The sequence below is a fragment of the Bombyx mori genome, chromosome 11 (genome assembly GCF_030269925.1).
Source record: "Bombyx mori chromosome 11, ASM3026992v2".
NCBI lineage: Eukaryota > Metazoa > Arthropoda > Insecta > Lepidoptera > Bombycidae > Bombyx > Bombyx mori.
This window is the reverse complement of record NC_085117.1, coordinates 3,094,973-3,119,023: the sequence shown is the minus strand read 5'-3', so window position 1 is coordinate 3,119,023 and position 24,051 is coordinate 3,094,973. Positions and strand designations below refer to the sequence as shown.

Below are 24,051 nucleotides of genomic sequence, written 5' to 3'. Positions count from 1 at the left end.
CATTATTTTTAGTATTAGAACAATGAGCTATCACTAAATAGCAGTACTGAAAGCGCGCACTATGTTGGTCGTTTGTACATAGCATCTTTTGAAAGATTCACCAATATAAACTAACGCCATTTTAACACTAAAAAATGTCAGACATTTCAAAAAAACTGGCACTACAATCTTATTTCTAACAAGAACATATTTTGGTTCTTTAAACTCGAGGCCACAGAATCAAAGCTTTACGAAATAATTAAATTTTGCTTTGTTTTTTGCCATTCTAAATAGACGACCTTGGTAAGTGTCAAAGTGGCTTGTGGATATCAGCGATGTCAGGGCGAGGACTCTCCTCAAACCACGTTTGAAGCAGAATTTGTCATAGCATCTGGGAAACTGGGTGGAGGGGAGTTTAGACCCAAGTCGGGTGTAAAAATGGCATTTAAAAATATTTTAATACACTGTTTGGCTATTTTAAAGTCATTGCTATTTGTCCAGCCATACCGGTAATGAGGACATGATGAAATTCGACAGATGGCAAGCCGCTATCTGTAACTAATTTCAAGTCTTTTTCTAATCTCGTTTGAGAAAGAATAAGCTATACGAGTATGTATTGCTAAATTTTAAACGCAAAGGGACGTTGTCTATTGCAAATTGAATATTTTCCATATACCAGAGTTGATTTATTTTTTATTTATTGCCTTGTATTGCATCTTGTGTTAACCCTTTGACTGCTGTATAAGTCACCGGTGCCCTGCGTGGGGCACTGAAGTAATTATGTCGATTTCTGTTACAGCTTGACTGACTGATACATTTTCAACTTATCCCTCAAGATGGTGCTTCTTACCTTCTATAGCTACAACGAATATCGTTCAATGTTTTATTGAGCGCAGTTTTATAGTTCGAATTTCTAATTTACGTTGAGCCTTTTTTTAGCTCTTAAGCGGGTATTTTTAATTAAACCTCCCCTCATATAATTAAAAATGTGCTTAAATCAATATAGCGTCAAGAGCAAAAATCAAATGTCGAATATAAATTGGGAGGATTCGAATTTGTCACTGGAGACGAACAGAAAAATTAGTACTAAGAAAAATGATCGAGAATATTCTCGAAACGTATTCACCGAAATGACTGAAGTTTATACTGAAAAGCAAACGAAGAAAAGGTATAAGTTTTTTTTAAGCTATTGCATACTTTTATCGCGGGCTTTGAGCGCGGCGACCGAATCAAGAAATTCCGTAACGAAAATAAAACCTATCACCCCCACTCCGCCTACCATGTAGCTCGGGTTCAACACATTCACACGTTGCGCTTGTGTAGTGTTTGTGAATAAGCGCGCGGCGTGACGTCGCACTGCATGCGCATCATGAAAATTCTACCCATCTCTTTCTCTCGCGCGGTATAGCTTATGAGTGTGAAGGGGACAGTGAATGTTTTGCTTTTGTTAATGTTTATAAATATAGCGTGGTCTTATTTTATTATTGTTTTAATATTAAATTATTATTGTCTAATTATAATTGCATAAGTTAATAAAAAATGCTATGCAATAGCTTTACCGCGGCAATCCCCGAGTGCCACACGTGTTTTTTTTTTGCTTAAAATGGTGGAGGAGCTCACTGCCGACTTGGCTTTAACCCTTTGACAGTAGTAGGTCACCGGTGTCCTACGTGGCGTACTGAAGCAATTGTGTCGATGTATGATAATAATAAAGTGATCCTTTAAACTCAATTCTTTGCTGTCGAAGGCTACGACAACAGAAACAGAAGGAAAAATCCGGTTCGAGATTCGCGCCGAAAACCGTCAGACTCACGAAGTTGAACAAAGAATTTTACGAGGACAGAAAATGGCCCTCCGGCGTCGTTAGATACGTCATAAAAGATAACGCGCAATGTAAGTCAAATTACCATCAGCTCATCTATTTATGCTGTAGAAGCGCGCATGATCGTAATCAGGTGTTAATTATAATTAACCTTGACACATGAGGTCTATGTCATGTCCGCTCTCTTTCCTCCTTCTCCAGTGCTACAGCTCTTCTTACCTTTGCCCTTCCTCCAAAGACCTCTTTCTTCTTTTTTAAAGATCTTTAAAAATTCTTGGTGCTCTATGTTGGCGTTAGGATTAAAATAAACAGCAGTCTTCGATTTGTATTTATCTACTCTCTCTCTCTCTCTCTCTCTGTCTTTCTCCTTCTATTTACTCTTATGTCATCTATTTATCATGGTTCGTAACTATTAGACCAGGCATTACGTGAACTGTTCTGGCCATGAGACCGTTTTTCCAAAATTGAACTGTAACTTATGACCATTACAGCAAATTTCTTTAAAAATCGCATTTCCAGGTATTTTTTTCCACTGTCAATACAAAATACTTACCAATTTAATAAGCGCTCTAGGGATCCTTGTACCAGACTTGATCGCATGATTTCCATCTCCAGACGATGTCCCCGGACTAAGGAGACGACTGGAAGAGGTTAACGAGATATTGATGGAGAAGACTTGTGTTAGAATACGCGAGCTATCCGAAGATGAAGTCGGCAAATACAAAGATTACCTCGTCATAGATGATAGTCCAGACTATGTGACCGGAAGAGTTGGGGGCAGACAGGTACCCACTCAAACTATTATTTGCAGTTTAAATTAGGTTATTAAATTGGGTTATTGATAGTTAGATGGCGTAGAGCAGGACCTCAAAGTGATTGGTGTCTGTATCGGTATGTAAACTGATTTAAATAAAATAAAAAATCGGTTGTCTGTCAAATCGGTTTACTGACGATAGTTGAACGTGACAACGTCATAAGAAAATACTGATGGATTGGTTTAATTTTTCAATTATCGCAATTATCGTTGTTATAAACAATTGACACCACATTCACTTTTCACTGAACTTCATACTTGACGAAAACATGTAAATGTATTATTGTATAGCAGCTGTCCACGCGGATGCATCGCTCACTCAAGTCGCCTCAGAGCGAGGTAACGCCGCATGAGTCATGTTTTTTCGTACGTGCAGCCGGCTCCATCGAATTATAAGACGTTGTCACGTCAAAAAATAGTTCGTAACGCAGTGATAGATAGCACTAGTGACCTTTTCTTTTTTTTTTCTACCTATGCTATTTCAGCTTACCCTAGCTTGTGTAGGTGAGCTCACGGTGCTCAAACCGGAGAATTGCTAACACTGACCCTAGCAAGAGCAGTGCTTCGCAAAATCTACCACCGGGTCGGAAACGCGACTCACTGAGAAGATCCGGCGAGAAACTCAGTGGGCTGTGTCTGTGGGTTAATTCGCTCGTCGAGCCCTTCGTCGCAAGCGACGGGTTCGACGTGGACGGTGACCGGTGCTTGTATTAATGGATCAGGGGGATCCGTGATGACGTGCTTTGGGCGACGTCGACGGTTTACCATTCAAGACACTAGTGAGCACTCACCACAAGATAGGCGGTCAACTTGCCAAATTTTTTGAGATTTAATTATTGATTTAAACATTACATTAAAATAGGGTATTAATAGGTATATATTAATATTTTAAATGTGTGTCAAAACGAAGAATAGGATAGAGATGATTTTTTTAAACAATAGTACTAGGTCAAGAATGTCACTTACAAGCTAGCTTTTAACCAAAAAAAAGTATCTCATTTCCGCGGGAAACTGTTTTATTATCTTTACAGATAAATCGCGTGACACTAACTTTCTAAAATAGAACATTCGGGAATGTTCTAGATTCATTCTGATTATGTAGAGAACATTCTCGCAGACATTAGAACATAAAATAAATGTTTGTAGAACATTCGAGAGACGTGACGTTTTCTTCTATAGCCTTTTTTTGCTCTCTGACATGCCGTTACTCGCACCGACATGGCGACACAACAATACATTTCAAAAAGAGACTCATTATTGTGTTTTGGCGTTTCTTCTTAGGACTGTGGATTTTTTTGGAATCGGTCATAGAAATGAAACATGTTTTTAAATACAACAGATAGATGCGTTTCGATGATATTTGAAATTGATTTGAATTTTATTTCGTCTGATAAATATTTCACAAGTATATAAACATCACGCAAACGAATCAACTATCTATGAATTAGGTAATACGTGAAGCAAAAACTTTGTACCTATCCCTTTTTACGAAAATTACGCGAACGGAGGAGTATGGAATTTCCCACACTTATAGAGAATATAGAGAAGGTGTGCAGAAAGCTAATATATTTTTTAAATTATGCATAAATAATAAATTAAATCAATTAAAAAAAAACATTACACACACTACCATGTATTTGACACACACACACCTATGCAGACTCATTGTCAAGCTTTTGTTATTGCATAAAGTCTGTGGTCAAATTGAAAATAGGTTTATAATATTGTTTGTCTTTAATATTATTTGTCTACAGTGTAGTATTGGCAAAATCAGTGGTTATAGAAGTAAAACAGTCTTTGATAATAGAACCATAATAATGTACAAGCTTATGATTTCAATTAATTATAGTCGAATCTCGACTACTGCGGGACCACTAGGCTTAATAATACCCAAAAATACGTAAATCAAAACACAGTCACCACACGCACTTATTTTGTTTATCGAAAGTTGTAGATGGAATGCCTGTTTTCGAGTTACCGCGGCGTATATCAACAACTTCATTGAAAATACTTCAACTTTATGTTAATGCCGGATGCTGTTTTGAATTTCATTTCATTTGTAATTTAAAAAACGTCATTTATTCTATGTATTTAGATTAAATAGTTCTATAACGGCCTGAATTTGTATCCTTAGAGTATACATGCGCGAGCATTAGCATTAGTATTTATAATACTCTAAAGTTGTATCATATTCATTGATAGATTTTGCGGTAGGCAGCGGCTTGGCTCTGCCCCTGGCATTGCTGAAGTCCATGGGCGACGGTAACCACTCACCATCAGGTGGGCCGTATGCTCGTCTGCCTACAAGCGCAATAAAAAAAAGTCGTTAACGTCCCCGAATCCTGATCACACAGGAGCAAGTTACCGTCGTCGCCCTAGACACGTCCTTACGGATCCATCAGATCCAATAACTCTTGCATTAGATACCTTCAGCTCTAACACTAGGAGCAGGCTGAGGAACCCTGTCGAGTTCGACGAGTAGGACGTCGAACTCGACAAAGAGGTCGACGTGCAACCTAACCCATGCATCAGCCCGCTGAGTTTCTCGCCGGATCTTCTCAGTGGGTCGCGATTCCGATCCGGTAGTAGATTCATTCGCGAAGCAATTGCTCTTGAGTTGTTAGGTCTCCTTCGGAGGCGCTCGGGCAGTTGTTAGCTAATCCCACCCCTCCTGGCTGAGCCTTTGCTCGCCCACCTATCCTGGTGCAACTGGAAAGGCCTCCGGGTCACCAGTAATCTTTCAATCATAAAAAAAAAGAAGTCATGAACGAAGTACTTTGAATGAAACGTGGCCTTTTCTTTAGGATAAGACGTCCGGTGCATTCGTATTGAGCTATGCACCGGTGTTCAAATCTCAGGCGGGTACATTTTTCTAATGAAATATGTACTCAAGAAATGTTCACGATTGACTTCCACGGTGAAGGAATAACATCGTGTAATAAAAATCAAACCCGCTAAATTATAATTTGCGTAATTACTGGTGGTAGGACCTCTTGTGAGTCCGCAGTTATGCGTTTCGGCTTAAAGGGTGGGGCAGCCGTTGTAACTATACTTGAGATTTTAGAACTAATATCTCAAGGTGGGTGGCGCATTTACGTTACAGATGTCTATGGGCTCCAGTAACCACTTAAAACCAGGTGGGCTGTGAGCTCGTCCACTCATCTAAGCAATAAAAAAAAAGAAGATAAAACACAAACTTAAGTATTTGATTTGCTTGTGAAATGGCTACATACCTACCTAAGAAATAAAGCTATCGCGTCAGAAATGGCGGGAGATTTATAGGGACCATAGGTTATGCAAAATTGAGATCAAGGATGCAGTTCAGACTGCCAAGTGTAGAGCCGCTAAAAATTATTATCTTTGGCGTAGATTAGCATAGACGAGCTCGGCCCATCGGGTGTAAAGTTACCACCCGAACTAATATAATTACAAAATTAATCCTGACACCCGCCTCGATAAGTACTAATCATAATGAATTGCTTATCGGTTGTGTATTATTATCTTCGAAATGAAGATAGGGATAGGTAAGACTATGATTATCAGCGTACAGCTTACTAAAATCGAATACGTCAAACCATCGGTGGTCACTTAATAATGTTTTTTTAGCCGACTTCAAAAAAAGGAGGAAGTTCTCAATTCGATTGTATGTTTTTTTATGTTTGTTACCTCATAGCTTTTGACTGAATGCGTCGATTTTGATGATTCTTTCTCATTAGAAAGCTGATGCTTCCCGTGTGGTCCTATTACAATTTAGTCCAGTTCTGATAATGGTATCCATGAGAAAACCATATACCTAAGTCTTAAATTTGCATTAGGTAGGTATGTGCGCGACAAATACATGAATAACTCAATATCACGCCAACCGATTTCGATGATTATTGTTTTTAGTGTATATTAATTTGTTTTGGAATAATTTATTTTCTATTTGAAGTCGGTTTTTGTTAAAGCTTGTCTATTTACAATTACTAGAGGTCCCGCAGTAGTCGAAATTCGACTATAATTGGAATTGTAAGTTTGTACACTATTAAGTTTGTATTTTATACTTCTATAGTCACAAATTTCGCCAAGACTACACTATAAAAAATATTAACAAAGACAAACAATATTTAATCTATTCTCAATTTGACGACAGACGTCAATAACAAAAGTTTGACAATAAATAGTATGCATGCGTGTGTGCGTCAAGTATGTAGTGTATGTAGTGTGTGTAATGTTTTCTTTATTGATTTAATGTATCTTTTATGCATTATTTTTTAAAAATATTAGCATTGTGCACTTCTCTATATTCTCTATAAGTGTGGAAAATTTCATACTCCTCCGTCCGCGCAATTTTCATAAAAAGGGATACAAAGTTTTTTCTTCACGTATTAATATATACATTGTTGAAATAGTTGAGGATGTTGTCGCTATATATACCTTAAGTTGACCTTTAGTTCGTATAAAAATATGGCTAGCCTATCAGAGGCAATAGTTTACTGGGTTTAAATACAATCGAAGTTTATTTGTTTGTTTTAAAAATGTTTTAAAAGTACCACAGCGCGAAAACGATAATTGTCATTTAGAATGTTGTCAAGCATTATGATAAAGTTCAATAGTAAAACGTGTGAATTAAATAGTTAAAAAGTTCTCTATCTCTAAAAATCTCTGTCAAGGTCGGCCATGTTTGCCAGCGGTTTGCTCGTAAGAGACAGAGCACGCTTATTGCCGCATCGTACAAGTGCGTGAAGGATAGACGATCTGGGTCATCAATGACGTTAGTTCGAAGGATGAAAGAATTGGGTTGCAAGCCACTTAAAAAATCTTGGAATTACATTTTATTTTTATTTTTGTTTAAGCTATTAAGAGTATACCGTTTTGGTTAAAACCAAAATTGGTTTCATCATGTTTTATTATTATTATTATTATTATTCATTGTGTATTCTGGATTCTTAGAAGAGAAGAAGAAAAAAAGTGCTTTTAATGAAGTTTTAAAGTTTTTCAACTGTTGTTTTTTTTCCTGTTTTTTGTTATTTTCATTTATTTTGTTTTGAAATCAAGCATTTCGCTTTACAACTTTATGATAAAAATCATTTTAAGTGTGTATTGATTATGTTTATTTATTACTGTTGATGTTGTCAACCTTTGTTAAGGTAGTCGTGGAAAACAATAGCTTAGCTAATCATGACCACATCTCTAATTGTACATATTCAGAATGTGAGATTTAAAAAAAAATACCTACATAAAACATACACATACATACGTAAAAAAAAGCAGAAGAAAAAAAGCAACAAATTTATGGGAAACTTATTTTGTTAATCTGACATCCCACTTCGAGAAAATTCTATCAATCGCGCTTTCTGATTGGTCAGACTATTGGACTTTCTTGAATGTTCTCGATTCGTATTGGTCGCTACGTCAGCAAGTGTATAAATAGGAGGCGCGCGCGGGAAACTTTAGTAGTTTGAATCTTGCAGTTTTGTAACACGTATTTACAATTCGATCATCTCAAAATGGTGGCTATAGGCATCGATCTTGGGACTACGTATTCGTGTGTGGCTGTCTGGAGGCAAGGACACGTGGAAGTTATACCCAACGAGCAAGGTAATCGTTCAACTCCATCTTACGTAGCTTTCACAGAGACAGAACGACTTATAGGCGAGTGCGCTAAGAACCAAGCGGTTTTTAACCCGCGCAACACGGTTTTTAGCGCTAAGCGCTTGATCGGACGCCGCTACGACGATATCGGAGTCCAAATGGACCTACGGTATTGGCCATTCAATGTCGTCAATGAAAACGGTAAGCCAATTATATCGGTTACATACAAAAGCGGTACGAAGCGGTTCGCTCCTGAGGAAATAAGCAGTATGCTACTTTTCAGGATCAAGGAGATGGCCGAGGCGTATCTCGGGTGCGAAGTCGATAAAGCAGTGATCACTGTGCCTGCTTATTTCACGGACTCCCAACGTCAAGCCACTAGGACGGCTGGCGTCGTCGCTGGCTTTCAGGTCCTCAGGGTGACGAACGAGCCGACAGCAGCCGCCCTCGCCTACAGCATAGACAAGAAACTTAAAGGCAAAAAGATCTTAGTTTACGACTTAGGCGGTGGCACATTCGACGTTTCGATCCTGATCATCAAGGACGGTCCGGTGTATGAAGTGAAAGCGACAGCCGGCAACACTAGATTGGGCGGAGAGGATTTTGATAACAGATTAGTTGCATATTTCTCTGAGGATTTCCGCAAGCGGTTCAATATTGATATAACCAAGAATCCGAAGTCGTTGAGGAGACTCAAAACTGCTGCGGAGAGAGTTAAAAGGTTTCTCACTTCGGCCACTGAAGCAACAGTACAAGTCGAGTCCTTGTACGATGACATTGACTATGTCGGAAAGATTTCTCGGACCGTATTCGAAGAGCTATGCTCTGATTTATTCTACGACACGCTCAAGTTGATCGAGCAGGCTTTAGCCGATGCGAGGCTAAAGAAAAATGACATAAATCGTGTCATTCTGGTCGGAGGTAGCACGAGAATACCAAAGATACAGGAGATACTACATGAATACTTCGAAGGGAGGGTGTCGGCATGTCTGAATCCCGATGAGGCTGTAGCGCACGGAGCCGCCATCCAAGCAGCGATATTGAGTGGAGAACACGACGTTAACATCCGAGACCTGCACCTCGTTGACGTGGTCCCATTATCGCTCGGCGTCGAGACAGTCAGAGGAGTAATGTACAAAGTCATCGAACGAAATACATCTATACCCTGTCGAAGGACCAAAGACCTGACCACTCTAGATGACTACCAAAACAGCATGACAATCGAAGTTTTCGAAGGCGAACGAACGCTAACGAAGGACAACAGTTTACTTGGAGTATTCGATCTCCACGGCATTCCACCGGCTCCGAGAGGTGTCGCCAAAGTCGATGTCACATTCGATATAGACGCGAACGGCATCTTGAGCGTGACCGCGCGAGATCGGAGCACCGGTAACTGCAAGAGTATCACTATAAAGAACGAGAACAGAGTCTCTCAGCTGCAGATAGGGAAAATGATAGCAGATGCCGAAACTTACCGCGAAGAAGACAGGGAGAATCAACGGAGATTGGAGTGCAGGAACCAGCTCGAAACCTATATCTACGATGTTAAGAACAGAGCGGAGAATAGTCATGAATTAGGAGAAGAAGAACGCATGCAGATTAAGAAGGAATGTGAGAGCCCGGTGGAGTGGTTGGATGATAACGGGGATTGTTTGAGAGAAGAATTCGAACGGAAAATGACTGAGCTGATGAGGCAGTGGTCCGTTATAATGCAAAAATTGTGCGGTGGCTCTTTGAGACATATAGCGAAGAGACAGAGAAGCGAGAGCTACCAGGTCCCAGAGGAGAATGAATTTGCCATCGAAGACATTCTGGAATAAGGATTGTTGTAACCGTATGGTATAAAAAAATGTTCGGAATTTAGAATCTATAATAGTTTTTTAAAAATATCTCGTCTTCGGCTTAATGATATAGAATTAAAAATGTTTGATCTTTTGTGTTTGGCGTACCTGATCATCAAAGGTGAGTTTTTGCCAGTAAAGTTGTTTGTAATCTGTCAGAACCGTAATATTTTGGCGAATTCATTTAGGAGTTTTATTAGTTTTATAGCAAGTTACCATAACTAATTGCACGTTGATGACATCGGAAACAAGGATTCCTTAATTGATATTCTCTGAAAAGGACGGAAATATATCTCTGTCTCTCCTCGTCATTAAATCATCATTAATGTTATTATATTTCTTGTGGTTTTTGTGCGAGCTATACGGGCTTAACTATAATTTATGGACCTTTTATTTTTAGGTGGAAGTTTCTGGAATATTCGAGAAAGAACAAAAATTACATTCAATGAATACGTTTTAAAAAGCGTTGATTTTGACTGAATTGAACCAAATAGATTATTCCAGAACGAACTGTTACGATTGTTTTCTTTATTTTGTAGTTTGAAGCTTAAGCCAAAATGTAGTTCGAAGAATATGAAGATTATTTACAAAATTAAGACACGTTACTATTGACAACAAAATTTGGTAAGTCAAATGTAAAGTAAAAAAAACGAAATTTTGAATATAAAACTACACGTTGATCTCAAATATTTGTGTTTGATTTTAAATTTACCCTTCCTTAATTCCTCTTTTGTAAGGTAGTGTTGAATTTAATATGTTTAACCCTAATGGTTTACAAAAACAATTTTAGTATTTGCCCGCCTATTAGGCATCGCCTGTGGTTTCTCGAAACCTTTGCCTCGAGTGAAGATAATTATCTAACTAAATTTTTTTTTTTTTTTTATTGCTTAGATGGGTGGACGAGCTCACAGCCCACCTGGTGTTAAGTGGTTACTGGAGCCCATAGACATCTACAACGTAAATGCGCCACCCACGTTGAGATATAAGTTCTAAGGTCTCAGTAAAGTTACAACGGCTACCCCACCCTTCGAACCGAAACGCATTACTGCTTCACGGCGGAAATAGGCGGGGTGGTGGTACCTACCCGTGAGGACTCCCAAGAGGTCCTACCACCAGTGAACTTCAGTCAGTTCAGTGAAATTCAATAACACTCAATGAATTATACATACACAAAACCTTTACCCAAAAACCTTATTCCTTTCTTCTTCTTCTATATCGTTCCCTCACTGCTGAGGTTCGCAACCACGTGACGTTCCTCCACAGTGTTCGATCATGAGTGACATGGACCGCATGGTACATACTACCACCAAGTGCTTCCCTTACTAGATCTGACCTTATCCTGTATATATACCTATATTATGGAAATATAATTTTAAGTATAGTCTTAACCAACTATATTGAGTTTAATTTATTGCTCACACGGGTAAAAGAGCTCACTGCATACTTGTGTGCTTAGTGCGAGTTTCTTAACGTTCTCGATAGCGTAAAAGTTAATCCAATTTTGTATGCAGTTGGAACAGCGCCCCTAGCGGCAAACGTACGCAAACGATCCCATTCCATACAAATATGAGGTAACTTTTACGCTATCGAGAACGTTAAAAAAAACTCGCACTAAGCACACTGGTGTTGAATAGGTACCAGAGCTTATAGACATCAACAACGGCCTCACCGTTCAGGCCTGAACGCGTTACCACTTCAGTGTGGCAGGGTGGTGGCACCTATCCGTGCGGGCTTACAAAGTGCCCTACCACGAAATTAAAGGCGTTCGTGGGATTTATGGAGGGAAGAAGTAAGGCGCACCATCTCAGTGTCTTAAAAAGTGTCTACCGGAAGACCGCCAATTAAGGTGGCGCCACAGTAGCAAGTGGAAAGATTTAAAACACAGCTCCATGGACTACCACACTTCACTTCAATCCATTGGTAGCAAGTGGAAAGAATTAAAAAACAGCACCATAAACATACTGCACTTGACTTTGTTTAAAGCTGATATTTTCATATCATTTCCACTTCCTACACTAGCGCTAAGAATTTCGGTGAGGCTTCCATAACTCGCTGCTTACAGGCGGACACTTTTTCAACTTGTCCCTTATACAAGATAGTGCTCCTTACTTCTACCCTCCGGTTTTGGTATTAAAAAATTCATTCACTACTTTTTCTGCAACGAACTTATGGAGGATTGAACCTACCCACAATAAAAAAAGAAGTTCCGAAATTTTAAATTTATTACAGAACTTTGGCAGCATTGAGCTGCTGCGCGGCGGCCAACATCGACAGCACACCGCCATGATGGTCATGGCGATGCTGGGCTTCTACTTCGAAGTGGCCCGTCACGACCGCGACCTTTACATTAAGGTTCACCCCAGACACATCAGACCCGGTTCGTATCGCCCCTCGTGCCTTAACACGTTCATAGATGCACACTCTTTAACTAATTAAAACTGCTTTACGGCTTGCTTAACTCGTATGTGTATAGTTTTAGTCATATTGTTAGACCTGCCACTCCCCAAGGACCTATTGAGGTTCGAGGGGATCGGCTGGACGTAGGCAGCGCAGGAGCGGTCGTTGTGGCGAGGTTTAGGGGAGACCTATGTCCAGTAATGGATCTCTCTGGGCTGAAAGCTCACATAAGCTACAATTTAATGGCATAAACATCACGTGTTGCTGAGGCTAAAGTATAAGTGACATTTATTTCGTAGTAAACGCAATACAGTGAAATCCAATTGTTCTTAATATGTCAATTTTTGGTATAAGCACAGCCGGCCGCTTGTTATTTAGAAACAAAAACCCTAGCCACAGCAACGTGTGGCCGTTTGCAAGTATTTGAATATAAACAAAAAAATAAAGATTTCTAGACATTTGACGTTTCGTTTCATTAAACTTCCACGGTGAAGGAATAACATCGTGTAATAAAAATGAAACCCGCAAAATTATAATTTGCGTAATCACTGGTGGTAGGACCTCTTGTGAGTCCGTGCGGGTAGGTACCACCGCCCTGCCTATTTCTACCGTGAAGCAGTAATGCGTTTCGGTTTGAAGGGTGGGGCAGCCGTTGTAACTATACTTGAGACCTTAGAACTTATATCTCAAGGTGGGTGGCGCATTTACGTCGTAGATGTCTATGGGCTCCAGTAACCACTTAACACCAGGTGGGATGTGAGCTCGTCCACCCGTCTAGCAATAAAAAAATAAAAAATTTTTTTTACTTAAAATGTAATAAAGCCTGCGTGTGATCTGTGATCTCGATTACACAGATAATCCAATAGATTTTTTTCGTTTCGTTTATCTTATGGAGGGTAGTAGTAAGTAGTACCATGTTGTATAAGGGACAAGTTGAAAAAGTGTCCGCCTGTAAACAGCGAGTTATTGCTGGAAGACTCACAGCGAAATAGCGCTGGTGTAGCAAGTGGAAATGATATGAATATAGCAGTTTTGTACAGAGTGAAGTGTGCTCGGTTGAAAATTTTTCTTGACTTGAAAGATATGCAGTATTTAAAATTTCAATTATTTATTTTTATTACTATTTCAGTAGGAGGCGTTTCTTTATTTCTAAATTTAGTTTTCTACTTCAATAGTTCATGGCGATGTTTTCAAAATTCTTCCACTTGCTACAGTGGCGCCACCTTAATTGGCTCTTTTCAGCGGACACTTTTTAATACACTGAGATTGTATTCCTTACTTCTACTCCATAGTTTATCAGGAACTACAACATAATAAAATGTTATTTATTGTCTTCATATAAAAACGAAACGTAATAACAGTTTTAATTGTGGCCACGATTAACGAGAACGAGAGAAAATAGTAAGGCTGATACGTTACGGTGTAGTATTCTTAACAATATTAGGAGTGAGTGATCGACGACCTCTAAAACTCCACTAAGTAAGGACAGGGTCGGATTTGTTCCCTGCCAAAACGCTGGTATCCTAAGGGGCTATTCCAGCTACGCCCTGACGGATAGGTGAGCTCACAGGCTTAACCTGAGAGAATTGCTAGCACTAGCCCTATCAAAAGCAGTGCTTCGCTGAATCTACCACCGGATCGAAATCGCGACCCACGGAAAAGATCCAGTGAGAATCTCAGTGAGTTTGTATCTATGGATAGGCAACACGTCAAAATTTTCCATGCCTTCTACGACTTCGGAGAAAAGTGACAGTCAAACCGATTTAAAACAACACAATTTCCAGATAAGCTCCATCATTTTGAGAAAATACGACCTGACGCCACGTTTGATTTGGCGTACGACTACAAAAGCGCCACACACCCGGCCTGGCAGTACTGGAGGCAAATAGGCAGGACCGGAATATCTTCGGTTGCGACCTACAAAGATCAGGTCGTTAATAAGTCCTTTAATCTATATACTAATATATAAATCTACAGTGAAAACTTATTTAATATTGTTGTGATTCGAAAGTCAATGAAACGAAAAAGCGACACTAAAAAGAGACAGACACATCCATACTAATATATAAAGCTACAGTGGTTTTTACGGATGTTCCGTTATAACTACTGAACCGTGCATCCGATTGACTTGAAACTTGGTATCCATGTAGAAAATACATGTACTTAATGGATAGGCTAATATTTATATGAATGTTGGACTCTCTACACCAGTTGCGGGGGTGTTAATGATGAGAATCTTTGTGGGGGTGAGAAATAATAATGTTAATTTTAAATGCCTATCGAAGCGGATGGGTACAGCTAGTCTCTTATAAGCTATTAGAATAATGCAACTTTCGCAACCCCGCGTTTTGGTTAAGTGCAGCTGTATGGTTTGCTTAAAACCCTCTCAGTTGTGGCAATGTAACAACTCCAATGTCAGTCGTCGTGGCCTAAAGGATAAGAGGTCCGGTGCATTCGTATGTAGCGATGCACCGGTGTTCGAATCTCGCCGGCAGGTACAAATTTTTCTAATGAAATACGTACTTAACAAATGTTCACGATTGACTTGAACGGTGGAGGAATAACATCGTGTAATAAAAATCAAACCCGCAAAGTTATAATTTGCGTAATTACTGGTGGTGGGACCTCTTGGAACTTCACACGGGTAGGTACCGCCACCCTGCCTATATCTGCCATGAAACAGTAATGCGTTTCGGATTGAAGGGTCGGCCAGCTGTTGTACCGTGAAAACTGAGACCTCATAGAACTAGAATTAGAACTAATATCTCAAGGCATCTACGTTGTAAATGTCTATGGGGTCTGGTTCCGGTGGTCAATTATTATTATTGTTTACTTTGGTCCAGGATCCCGACGGCTCCATAATGCGTTCACTAGGCCAAAACGAAGAGCTGTTATCAGATATCGACATAATCAAGATAAACTCAGTGTATGGAGTCAAATGTTTCCGAAACCAGAACTAATAAAATCGTATTACAGTTTTAATTTTAATATATTTTGTATTTTTTTTGTTACGTTAATTTTTAATTGCTGAAAAACATTTAATCTAAGAAAACTTCTAAATTTGCGTGAATATATTATTTAAGTTTCGGCCTTTCCACAGATAATAATACTTAAGCTTTATAAGGTAATTTAAAAACGGACTCTTTGGTCTGAGTTGAAGTTCGAAAAACAATTTAAAAAAAAAGTCATCATGAGTTTTCTAAAAGTTGTGTGAATTGCTTTAATTTGTGATTTTAATGTTTCTTCCGATTGATATGTGTAATAACGATGGTTTATTAACTGTTTAGTATCTGTGAAAGTGCACAAACGTAGGAAAATGAAACAAAGCCGCTGGACGTAGCTTATTGGGTTGTCCCAAAAAGCTCACTTTTAGTACATAACCACCGTTTTTCTGAGACTTTATTTCATCGCATCTCATCTCGTGTCATTTAATCTCTATTGATTACAGTCTCAAATAGATCAACTTCAGCTCCTTTCATCCACATAATTTTTCAGTCCACATTATTATTTATTTATATTTGAAAAATTAGGCTGTATGGTATGCTACCTTCGCTTTTCTTGTTGTAAAAAGAAGAATAATCATTTTTGACATTTATGTATTTTGATTACAAAAGCAAAGGCATTCCACACACATCACTGTTCAATAACATTCGTGTTTTCTAAAAGAATATCACTTTTGCTCATCACGTCGTAAACTTCTATATCGTTATTATATATTCGTTTCCGTATAACACATTTTTCCGCGGTTATAATCATACCTACGGCTGTAAAAGATCGAAGGTTTTTTTTCATTATTATTATGTAATGATATCTTGATTATACTAGGCGACGAAGTAGAGAAGTCGGATATTAATAATTTCAACTTTTCAAATGTAATTTATGTATAAGAAATTTATAAGTTCTAAGTTGGTTGCGGAAATTAAAGTGACTACATATTTCAAGGGCTACTTACTTTTTTTATTTGTATGGCACTTGGTTTAAAGGTTCAGACTTAAAAGTAAAATAAGAAAAACTAGAAAGAGATTTTTATAAAAGTCAGATATTTGGCTTTATTTTATAATACGTATCTCATATCTTACCAGGTCTCTCATGATAACTGACGGTCATACTTTCAATTTTATGCTCTTGTTTCCAACGGAGAAAAACAATTTTTATAATGGCCATTACTAGAGCAATCAAAAATAAACTAACGCCGAATAAAATGGTGTATAAAGCCATTGATTTAATACTACAATTTATGTTTTGGAAACATAATTTGACAAGCCTCGACGTTTATTTGACAAACAACAACAAAAACACAGAGTGCTAAAATCTAAGCTAAACTCATAACAACATAACAAAAAAATTAGATTTCTAAAATTTAGATTTTATTTCAATTCTATTCATACTTCATTCATCTTCATATTTTAACTTGTAAATTGTTAATAATGATTTATGAATAATTTTTTAAATCCAAATATGGCTGTATAAAAAATTCTCTTTAGCCAAACTCAACGTTAAAAGCTTAGAAAAACTGGCGCGAAATAAACACTGGGATTAAATTTTATTGTAACCACGAATTTAATATTGTTGTTCCGTCTACGTAATCATAATTCATATTCGTGGCTTAACAACAATTTTTTTAAACAAAACATCATCAAGTTATTTCATAAAAGATTGTCATGTTCAAAGTGATAAACAAATCATTAGTAAATTGGAGAGAGTTATTGTAATAGGTATGAATTACGAAGATTACGGTGAGTGTTTGAAAATATAACTGATTTTGTTGTAGTACATTAAATTATTAGAAATTTATCAATATGCAACCAAAAATTCAATGTATTGTGTAAAATATAACGCGAAAGACAAGTTTAGTAAGTACTGATTTTAATATCAAATGCTAGGTATGTGTTTTAATACAAAATATTTAAAGTCACAAAAATAAATACTTTAAATAAAATCTTTGTATTCGAAACTGAAATATTTTATATACATCGGTGAACCTAAAAGTGTTTCACGTACATTTAAGGAATAAAGGACGATAAATAAAAAAAAGTGTGTGTGTCCGCTCCGACGCACGACTGGAGTTTACTGGATATAAAAAATTAAACGAAACAATACGAGAAATAGTTCTATATTACGACAACACGATACACTACAGATTATTAACAAATTAACGAGACACAAAACAAACGACTAACAAATATATGAAAATACAATAATGAGAGAAACGCGCGATCAGTACGAGGCTTTGTGGCGGACTGCCGGCGCAGCAGCCCGGCGTCACCTGCGATAACGCGGCCGCGCGTTGGCTCCTGATTGGCGCGCGCACGCATCACGCAATCAGGAGCCAATCAGGCGCATAACGCATTTCGTGTGACATGCTAGTACGATTTTGGTCCCCATAATTTTCATACCCCGGGCCTATATATGTAAATCGATTCTAAAGGAGTAAACTCCAAAAAATTATGTTTATCAGTTAATGTTACAATATTGAATTATAGTACAACACGGTAGTAATTCTGTTTTTTTCTTTCTGCTATAACATTGCACATACTCTTTTTTTTTTTGCTTAGATGGGTGGACGAGCTCACAGCCCACCTGGTGTTAAGTGGTTACTGGAGCCCATAGATATCTACAACGGCTGCCCCACCCTTCATACTGAAACGCATTACTGCTTCACGGCAGAAAAAGGCGGGGTGGTGGTACCTACCCGCGCGGACTCACAAGAGGTCCTACCACCAGTGATTACGCAAATTATAATTTTTGCGGGTTTGATTTTTATTACACGATGTTATTCCTTCACCGTGGAAGTAAAAATAATAAAAAAAAAAAATGATTCAGCGACTGTTTCTGTAAGCCAATCGGAACGTCGGCCTTCTGTCTTGAGTTACGCGGCGACATATTGCTCTCAAGCTGCGGCATATGATCACTTAGTAAATTAAATGTAAATCAATCAATTTTTTTTATTGCTTAGATGGGTGGACGAGCTCACAGCCCACCTGGTGTTAAGTGGTTACTGGAGCCCATAGACATCCACAACGTAAATGCCGCCACCCGTCTTGAGATATAAGTTCTAAGGTCTCAGTATAGTTCCAACGGCTACCCCACCCTTCGAACCGAGACACATTATTGCTTCACGGCAGAAATAGGCGGGGCGGTGGTACCTACCCGTGCGGACTTACAAGAGGTCCTACCACCATTAAAAAAATAAATTGTTCGCCCACAGTGCGACACATGAAACACAAATACAGCTTGGCTATAGCTATTGCTGTTTTAAAAACAAAACCCGAAAATGTTACAACGGACGAACATTTAGCAAATATTAAACAGAAAATAAACAGTGATGATGCTGACGATGATGATGATGTAACCGTGTGCAGTGATGATTTCGTTTTTGATGTTAACGATCCATCGGCTTCGCTAGTTGATATAAAAAATGACGGGCCAAGTCGTATTGATGACACGCTTCGAAGTTCAAACGAGACTTACTGCGAGAGTGGCCTTCGAGAAACTGCGAATGATAATAAACAATCGGATCATGGTAATATTACCGATCAACGAATCCTCGACAGCTTAGTGATTACCAATGAACTAACTAGCGATGACGTAGTTGTAATAAATAATCGAAAGTGTGACGACACGACCACTCTAAAATGTATCGATGGTAAAATTCGGGAATTAGCTAACGAGAATTCTAGTGTCGCGGCACCTATTAGCAAAGAAATCAATAACGCAATGATCATTGAAGAAAACAATCGTGACAGTGATAATGTTACAAGCGAACATCAAGTTTTTGATGCTCCTGCGTTCCAAAATGATCGAATTGAAGTTGGCCTTCAAAATAATTTCATATACCCTCAAAAACAAAATGAAGAGTTCTTAAGTGACGTCTTAAGAACTTTAAATGAACTGGACAATACAAGAGTAAGTTTATATGAATAATCGTATCTATTGTAATAGTTCATCTGCATATACTCGTAACACAGATTTAACATAGATTGAAGTATTTGTTGACTATCACATTGACTTTAAAATCTTACTCTCACGCACTCACTTATTTCAGCAGTTTCAGTAAAGACACGAATTAAATTTAAAACAACATTTACGGTTCAATCTCGCATTTATAATTGTCACTGTACTATTCAACGAGGTATCGGAAACCTCACAAAACCTTTTCGTGGTTACGGACGATTGAGGTGCTCTTGGGGAAATATTCGAATATTGTGCTGAGCAGAAAAGTAGTTTTAGTTATGTCTGCGATTAATGAAATCCGACGATAAATCACGAAAAACAATATTCTTTTCGTTATTTGAAGAATTTTAGAAATTTTCTAATCGGTCGATTTTTTATTAGATTTTTATAGACAATTTTTAGTTCCTTGCGTGAGGCCAAGAGCTTAATCGTCCTTTAGATTTTTTCCCTACCTATTCGCTGTGGTAGCCTAGGGGGCTATTCCAGTTACGCCCGGTCAAGTAAGTGAGCTCACGGGCTCAGCCTGAGAGAATCTGCTAACACTAGCCTTAGCAAGCATTTAGCATAGGCTCCTTGTCAACATGTAAGCGTTTTCGATTCCAGGACGATTACCTTTCACAATCAACATTCCACGAGAGTTCCCAAGATCGCGTCCCGTCACAGTCCGAAGATCCTAGCCACTGCGCCCAGAATCCTAACGAAGAATTCATTAGCAGATGTGCAAAGAAAACAAAATGCATAAACTTAATTGATTCTCAAGAGACTATTATATGTAGTTTGCCGGAAAGCTTCAATCATTATAGTCAAAGTCAAACGCAGAACTTTGTTATCGGGGAAAAGCTAATTCAAAACATCGACACTCGTAATAAGAATCGACAAATAGACGTTACGTTATGTGATAATAACAAAGAATTTATTAATCAAAATAATGATGTAACGGATTGTTTATTCAGCAGTACGGACAGCAGTAACCAACGCACTGCCAGTCCAAATAAAAATAGCAGTAATGCTACAATCGATTTTCAATTCAACGAAGCGATAATTGGAGATAACGAAAAGTTTATTCGAAGTAATAATAAAAATGGAGACTCTGATTCAATGAAAGCCCAAAAAGAAGCCGTTCCATTCAAAGTTATCGGCGAAATTAATAAAGTTAAAACTTTTTTGCAAAAAAGAGATTCTAGAAGACTCGGCGATGGGTATTCAAGTGATTCTGGGTACAAAAGTGATTGGCCAATTAAACTGAACGGTAAATATAATTACGTTACACGTCATACGTCATTGTATATGTTTAAATGGTGGAGTATTACGTCATACTTCATTACACATGTAATAATGGGGGATATAAGTCAGTTCTGGTAATAATGGAACAGACGGGTATAATATATCCCTGGTTTAATCGGTGTAGTTAGAGAATTGACTTAGGAAGCAGCCAGCTAACAATCATCCGCATACAGGTTCCTATTGACCCCAAAAGTTTTTAATTTCGATAATGTAATTTAAGACCGTAATCATTATTTTCATGTAATTTTTGTGAGTGCGTGGTCCCTCGTAAAAGTAACTTTCGTCTTAATTGAATACTATATATTTAGATGGTCGTCTATAATCGTCTAGATGGGGTAGTGAATTTTATCGATTTCTTTTTTTTTAATTAGGTTAAAACTGGTTAAAATCTACAGACATTAACATTGAACTAATTTAGAAAAGAAAATAAGAATACATTCTTTAATGGACCCCTTTGGGTGTGAACAGAACTTGCATAAGAGCGGTTGTGAATAAAATAACAATATCGATAGACAAAATTCAAACTAAGAGAAAAAAACTGCAAATAAAAAATAGCAGTGGATTGGACGGTCATCGCCCTTGCTCCTCCCTAGGCCTATCCAAATATCGAACCGCATACCCATAGACACAATATCCCGCAGTCTTGAGTCAGTTCAGGCTCTTTGAACGCACAACACACTTGCAGTCACACAGCAGTCTGGTAGTTGGTTGAATCAGGCGGGACACTGTTTGTACTCCCATATAATCAGCTGTAGTCTTCAGCCAACCACCGAAGACATTACGAACGAGGTATCTCAGGTTAGTGGGCAATTCGCATCTTGGAGATTAAATTCAGTTTTTAGGTCAGCTATTAGTGAGGTAATTTAATCACAGTCTCGCATGGCTTGGAACGACCACCATGCGTACTCACTCGGTTTAAAGTTTTTCCTTCGATTCAATCGTCGTTAGGCTCGAAGGGCTGTTTTGGCTTTTCCAAACAGATAGGCAAGCTCTTAAGGCTCAACATGAGAGAATTTACTAACATCAGCCCTAGCAATAGCAATGTTTCGCTGAGGAATCGCGACTCATTGCCAAGATTCGACGAGAAAGTCAGGGAGAAAGATATGTCTATTGGGGATGTGTCACCCTTACCTGAATTGACATAATTTACAAATGCTATGCGCCGAAATATTATCAAAAACATATGAAATACGGAAATCGTGTAAAATATCATTTAAATAATAGCTTGTGTCATGTAGATAGACGCAAAAGCTTAAAGCAAGTTTTTTTACTGATCGTAGGATGTCTTGGACGCACGGATGGCTACCACCGCCCTGGCTATTTCTGCCTTGAAGCAGTAATGCGTTTGGAAGGATGGGGCAGTCGTTAGATTGTAAAAGCTGACCCTAAGAACTCTTTTCTCGTGGTGGGTGGCAGTATTTACGTCGTAGACGTCTATGGGTTTCAGTGACCACTTGAAACCAGGTGGGCAGTGTTCGTCCAAACATCTACACAATAAAAAAAAGGAATCAATAGTAAATCGAGCCATTTCTTATAAGGCCTCTCTCGGCCATAAACTAAAACCCGTCTAGGTCTTATTCCTTAGGTCCTAGGCGATTTAATAGATAGATTGCACGAAGAAGAATTGTATCCTGAATTCTTAGAAGAACTACTGAATTACGTTGAACTTACAATAAAACGTATATACGAAGACAATGACTTTGATAACATCGTAAGGATTTGAATTTTTCTTATCTTATACATCTTACATACATCGTAACTGTTCTGCTGGGGGGCTTACTCGATCTTATAGTACCATTATACATACAGGGTGTGGAAAAACCCGTTCTGATATCAAAGAATAAACTAGTGTGATTAAAACGAAAAATATGTGTAGTTTAAAAGCTAATAAGACACGCCTTGATAGTAGTAATCCGTACTAAAAATTGTATATATCATTTTAGTCCTGTATATTTAACTAGGTATGTCAGGATTTAAGGCGATATTGATGGTATTGCCCGTCCGCTGTAATAGCGCCTTAGGCTACCAGCGAGGTTCTGACCCAGCGGGGTATTCCGTAGGATAACTCACTTTAACCGACGCCATCTAGGCGGGCTTCGGATAGCCTGCCGACCGAGAGGGCTGGTGATCGTGGCGCCAACGACCGCCAGTCCGGCGTCCCGACGGTGAGGATGATAAAGAGAGATGTGCTCCGCACTAAACGTTTCATATTTCATAATATCATACTAATGTCATTGGTCTTCGACACGAGTTCAATATTTCAACTTAAACGACCATATTCAAGAAATCTGAAAGCCTTCCTGTTTTTTTCTGGTGTATTTTTTTTTCATTCATAAACTTTCAGCTGTTGAACAAAGACGAAAAAATCCAAAGGATAATTCTCTTGTGCGGATCGATGCACGTCAAAAAATACACAATAGACCGTTTATTGGATTGCTTAAACGATCTATATGAGAAATTGAATTTAGACGAAACAGAAATTAAACATATAAATCTGATAGAAAACGCTTGCTATGTGTTTCATTTATTAGAATTAATTATATCGAAATACATGAAGAAGCGTAATTTGTTCAGTCAGAGCAGCTCGCAGTCGCAGGACGACGAGAGGAGCTTAAAAAAGAGTTCCATTACCGAAATATGGCGCAAGAAATGGATACCGAACTACGGGGATGTAGTAAGCACAAGTGACGTCACCGAGAAAGTGTGCATCGAAATTAGATGCAGCGAAGTTCTGAACAAAATAGTCGTTGGCTGTATGGACGGTTACAGTTTGCTGTCGTATTCAGCTTTGAAATGTTTCAATCTATTGCAGCCTTAATAAAAAACTGGTGTTTCAATTACCCCACTTCGAAAAACGAATTGTTACAATCTACCGCCAAATGGAATACCGACCACAGCTTACTAATAAGAACAAATACTCCTGCGACTTCCATAGATTATTTTGTATTTTATCTACCATTATTTTTGATAGCAAAGGGTGATGGGACCAAAATAGCCACTCATTAAGAGCCGCGTGGATCTATCGTGACTTTTGCAGAGTATTCAATATCCCTCACTGGTGCTATTCCAGCATAAACTGGTCTGCTTTAATTAGACAGATGTTGTTCTCATCGTCAAAGAACGCGCTCTCGGTCAAGCGAATTTTTTGCTGCACAATATACTCAGATCCGCAGCGTATGCAGAGGGAATTGTATGGACTTTTTAAGACATTTATAATCGAACGAAAGAATTTACGAAACATACATCCTCAGATGATATTGTTAACAGTGCAAATTTACAAAGATTGACTGGGAAAATTAAAAATTAAACCCTATTTATTTAATATTTTAAAATCCATAGCATTCACGTTGTGAAATCATCGCTTAATAAAATTTATAAAAATTTAA

General features: G+C 38.3%; 2 protein-coding genes and 1 long non-coding RNA gene across 8 annotated transcripts in view; 2 read left to right on the top strand and 1 right to left on the bottom strand.

Annotated features, from left to right (window-relative positions):
* Positions 1–16,374, top strand: part of LOC101745063 (uncharacterized) — a 27,857-nt gene extending 11,483 nt beyond the window's left edge. For 4 of the 5 annotated variants that reach the window (XM_012692697.4, XM_038013779.2, XM_038013780.2 and 1 more), the window contains 6 exons: positions 986–1,147; positions 1,727–1,872; positions 2,417–2,586; positions 12,260–12,407; positions 14,212–14,357; positions 15,271–16,374. In XM_012692697.4, coding sequence (XP_012548151.2) covers positions 986–1,147; positions 1,727–1,872; positions 2,417–2,586; positions 12,260–12,407; positions 14,212–14,357; positions 15,271–15,387 — 889 coding nt within the window. In that variant the 3' untranslated portion in view covers positions 15,388–16,374. The remainder of the gene's footprint in view (positions 1–985; positions 1,148–1,726; positions 1,873–2,416; positions 2,587–12,259; positions 12,408–14,211; positions 14,358–15,270) is intronic. The other variant, XM_038013782.2, reaches the window with a different exon arrangement.
* LOC105842053 (uncharacterized) lies at positions 13,519–17,857 on the bottom strand. Of its 2 annotated transcripts, XR_009974211.1 has the most exons (3): positions 16,507–17,343; positions 15,975–16,191; positions 13,519–13,730 (listed from the first exon to the last, which is right to left on the bottom strand). It is a non-coding gene; the product is annotated as an uncharacterized LOC105842053 (long non-coding RNA). The 2 variants fall into 2 exon arrangements; XR_001139856.4 differs by lacking the exon at positions 13,519–13,730 and having other exon boundaries at positions 16,007–16,191; positions 16,507–17,857.
* On the top strand, positions 16,693–24,051 carry LOC105841957 (uncharacterized). The gene is made up of 6 exons (XM_012692059.4): positions 16,693–17,163; positions 18,636–19,333; positions 19,985–20,630; positions 21,351–21,463; positions 22,251–22,376; positions 23,010–24,051. Exons 1-6 carry the CDS (start codon positions 17,145–17,147, stop codon positions 23,481–23,483), a joined length of 2,076 nt encoding a protein of 691 aa, XP_012547513.4. The 5' UTR covers positions 16,693–17,144; the 3' UTR covers positions 23,484–24,051.

Excerpts from the sequence above, each read along its gene's own strand:
- LOC105841957 (XM_012692059.4), top strand. Across the intron at positions 20,631-21,350 it reads TTGGCCAATTAAACTGAACG|TCACACAGCAGTCTGGTAGT; the intron begins GTAAATATAATT and ends ACACACTTGCAG. Across the intron at positions 21,464-22,250 it reads TTACGAACGAGGTATCTCAG|GTCCTAGGCGATTTAATAGA; the intron begins GTTAGTGGGCAA and ends CTTATTCCTTAG.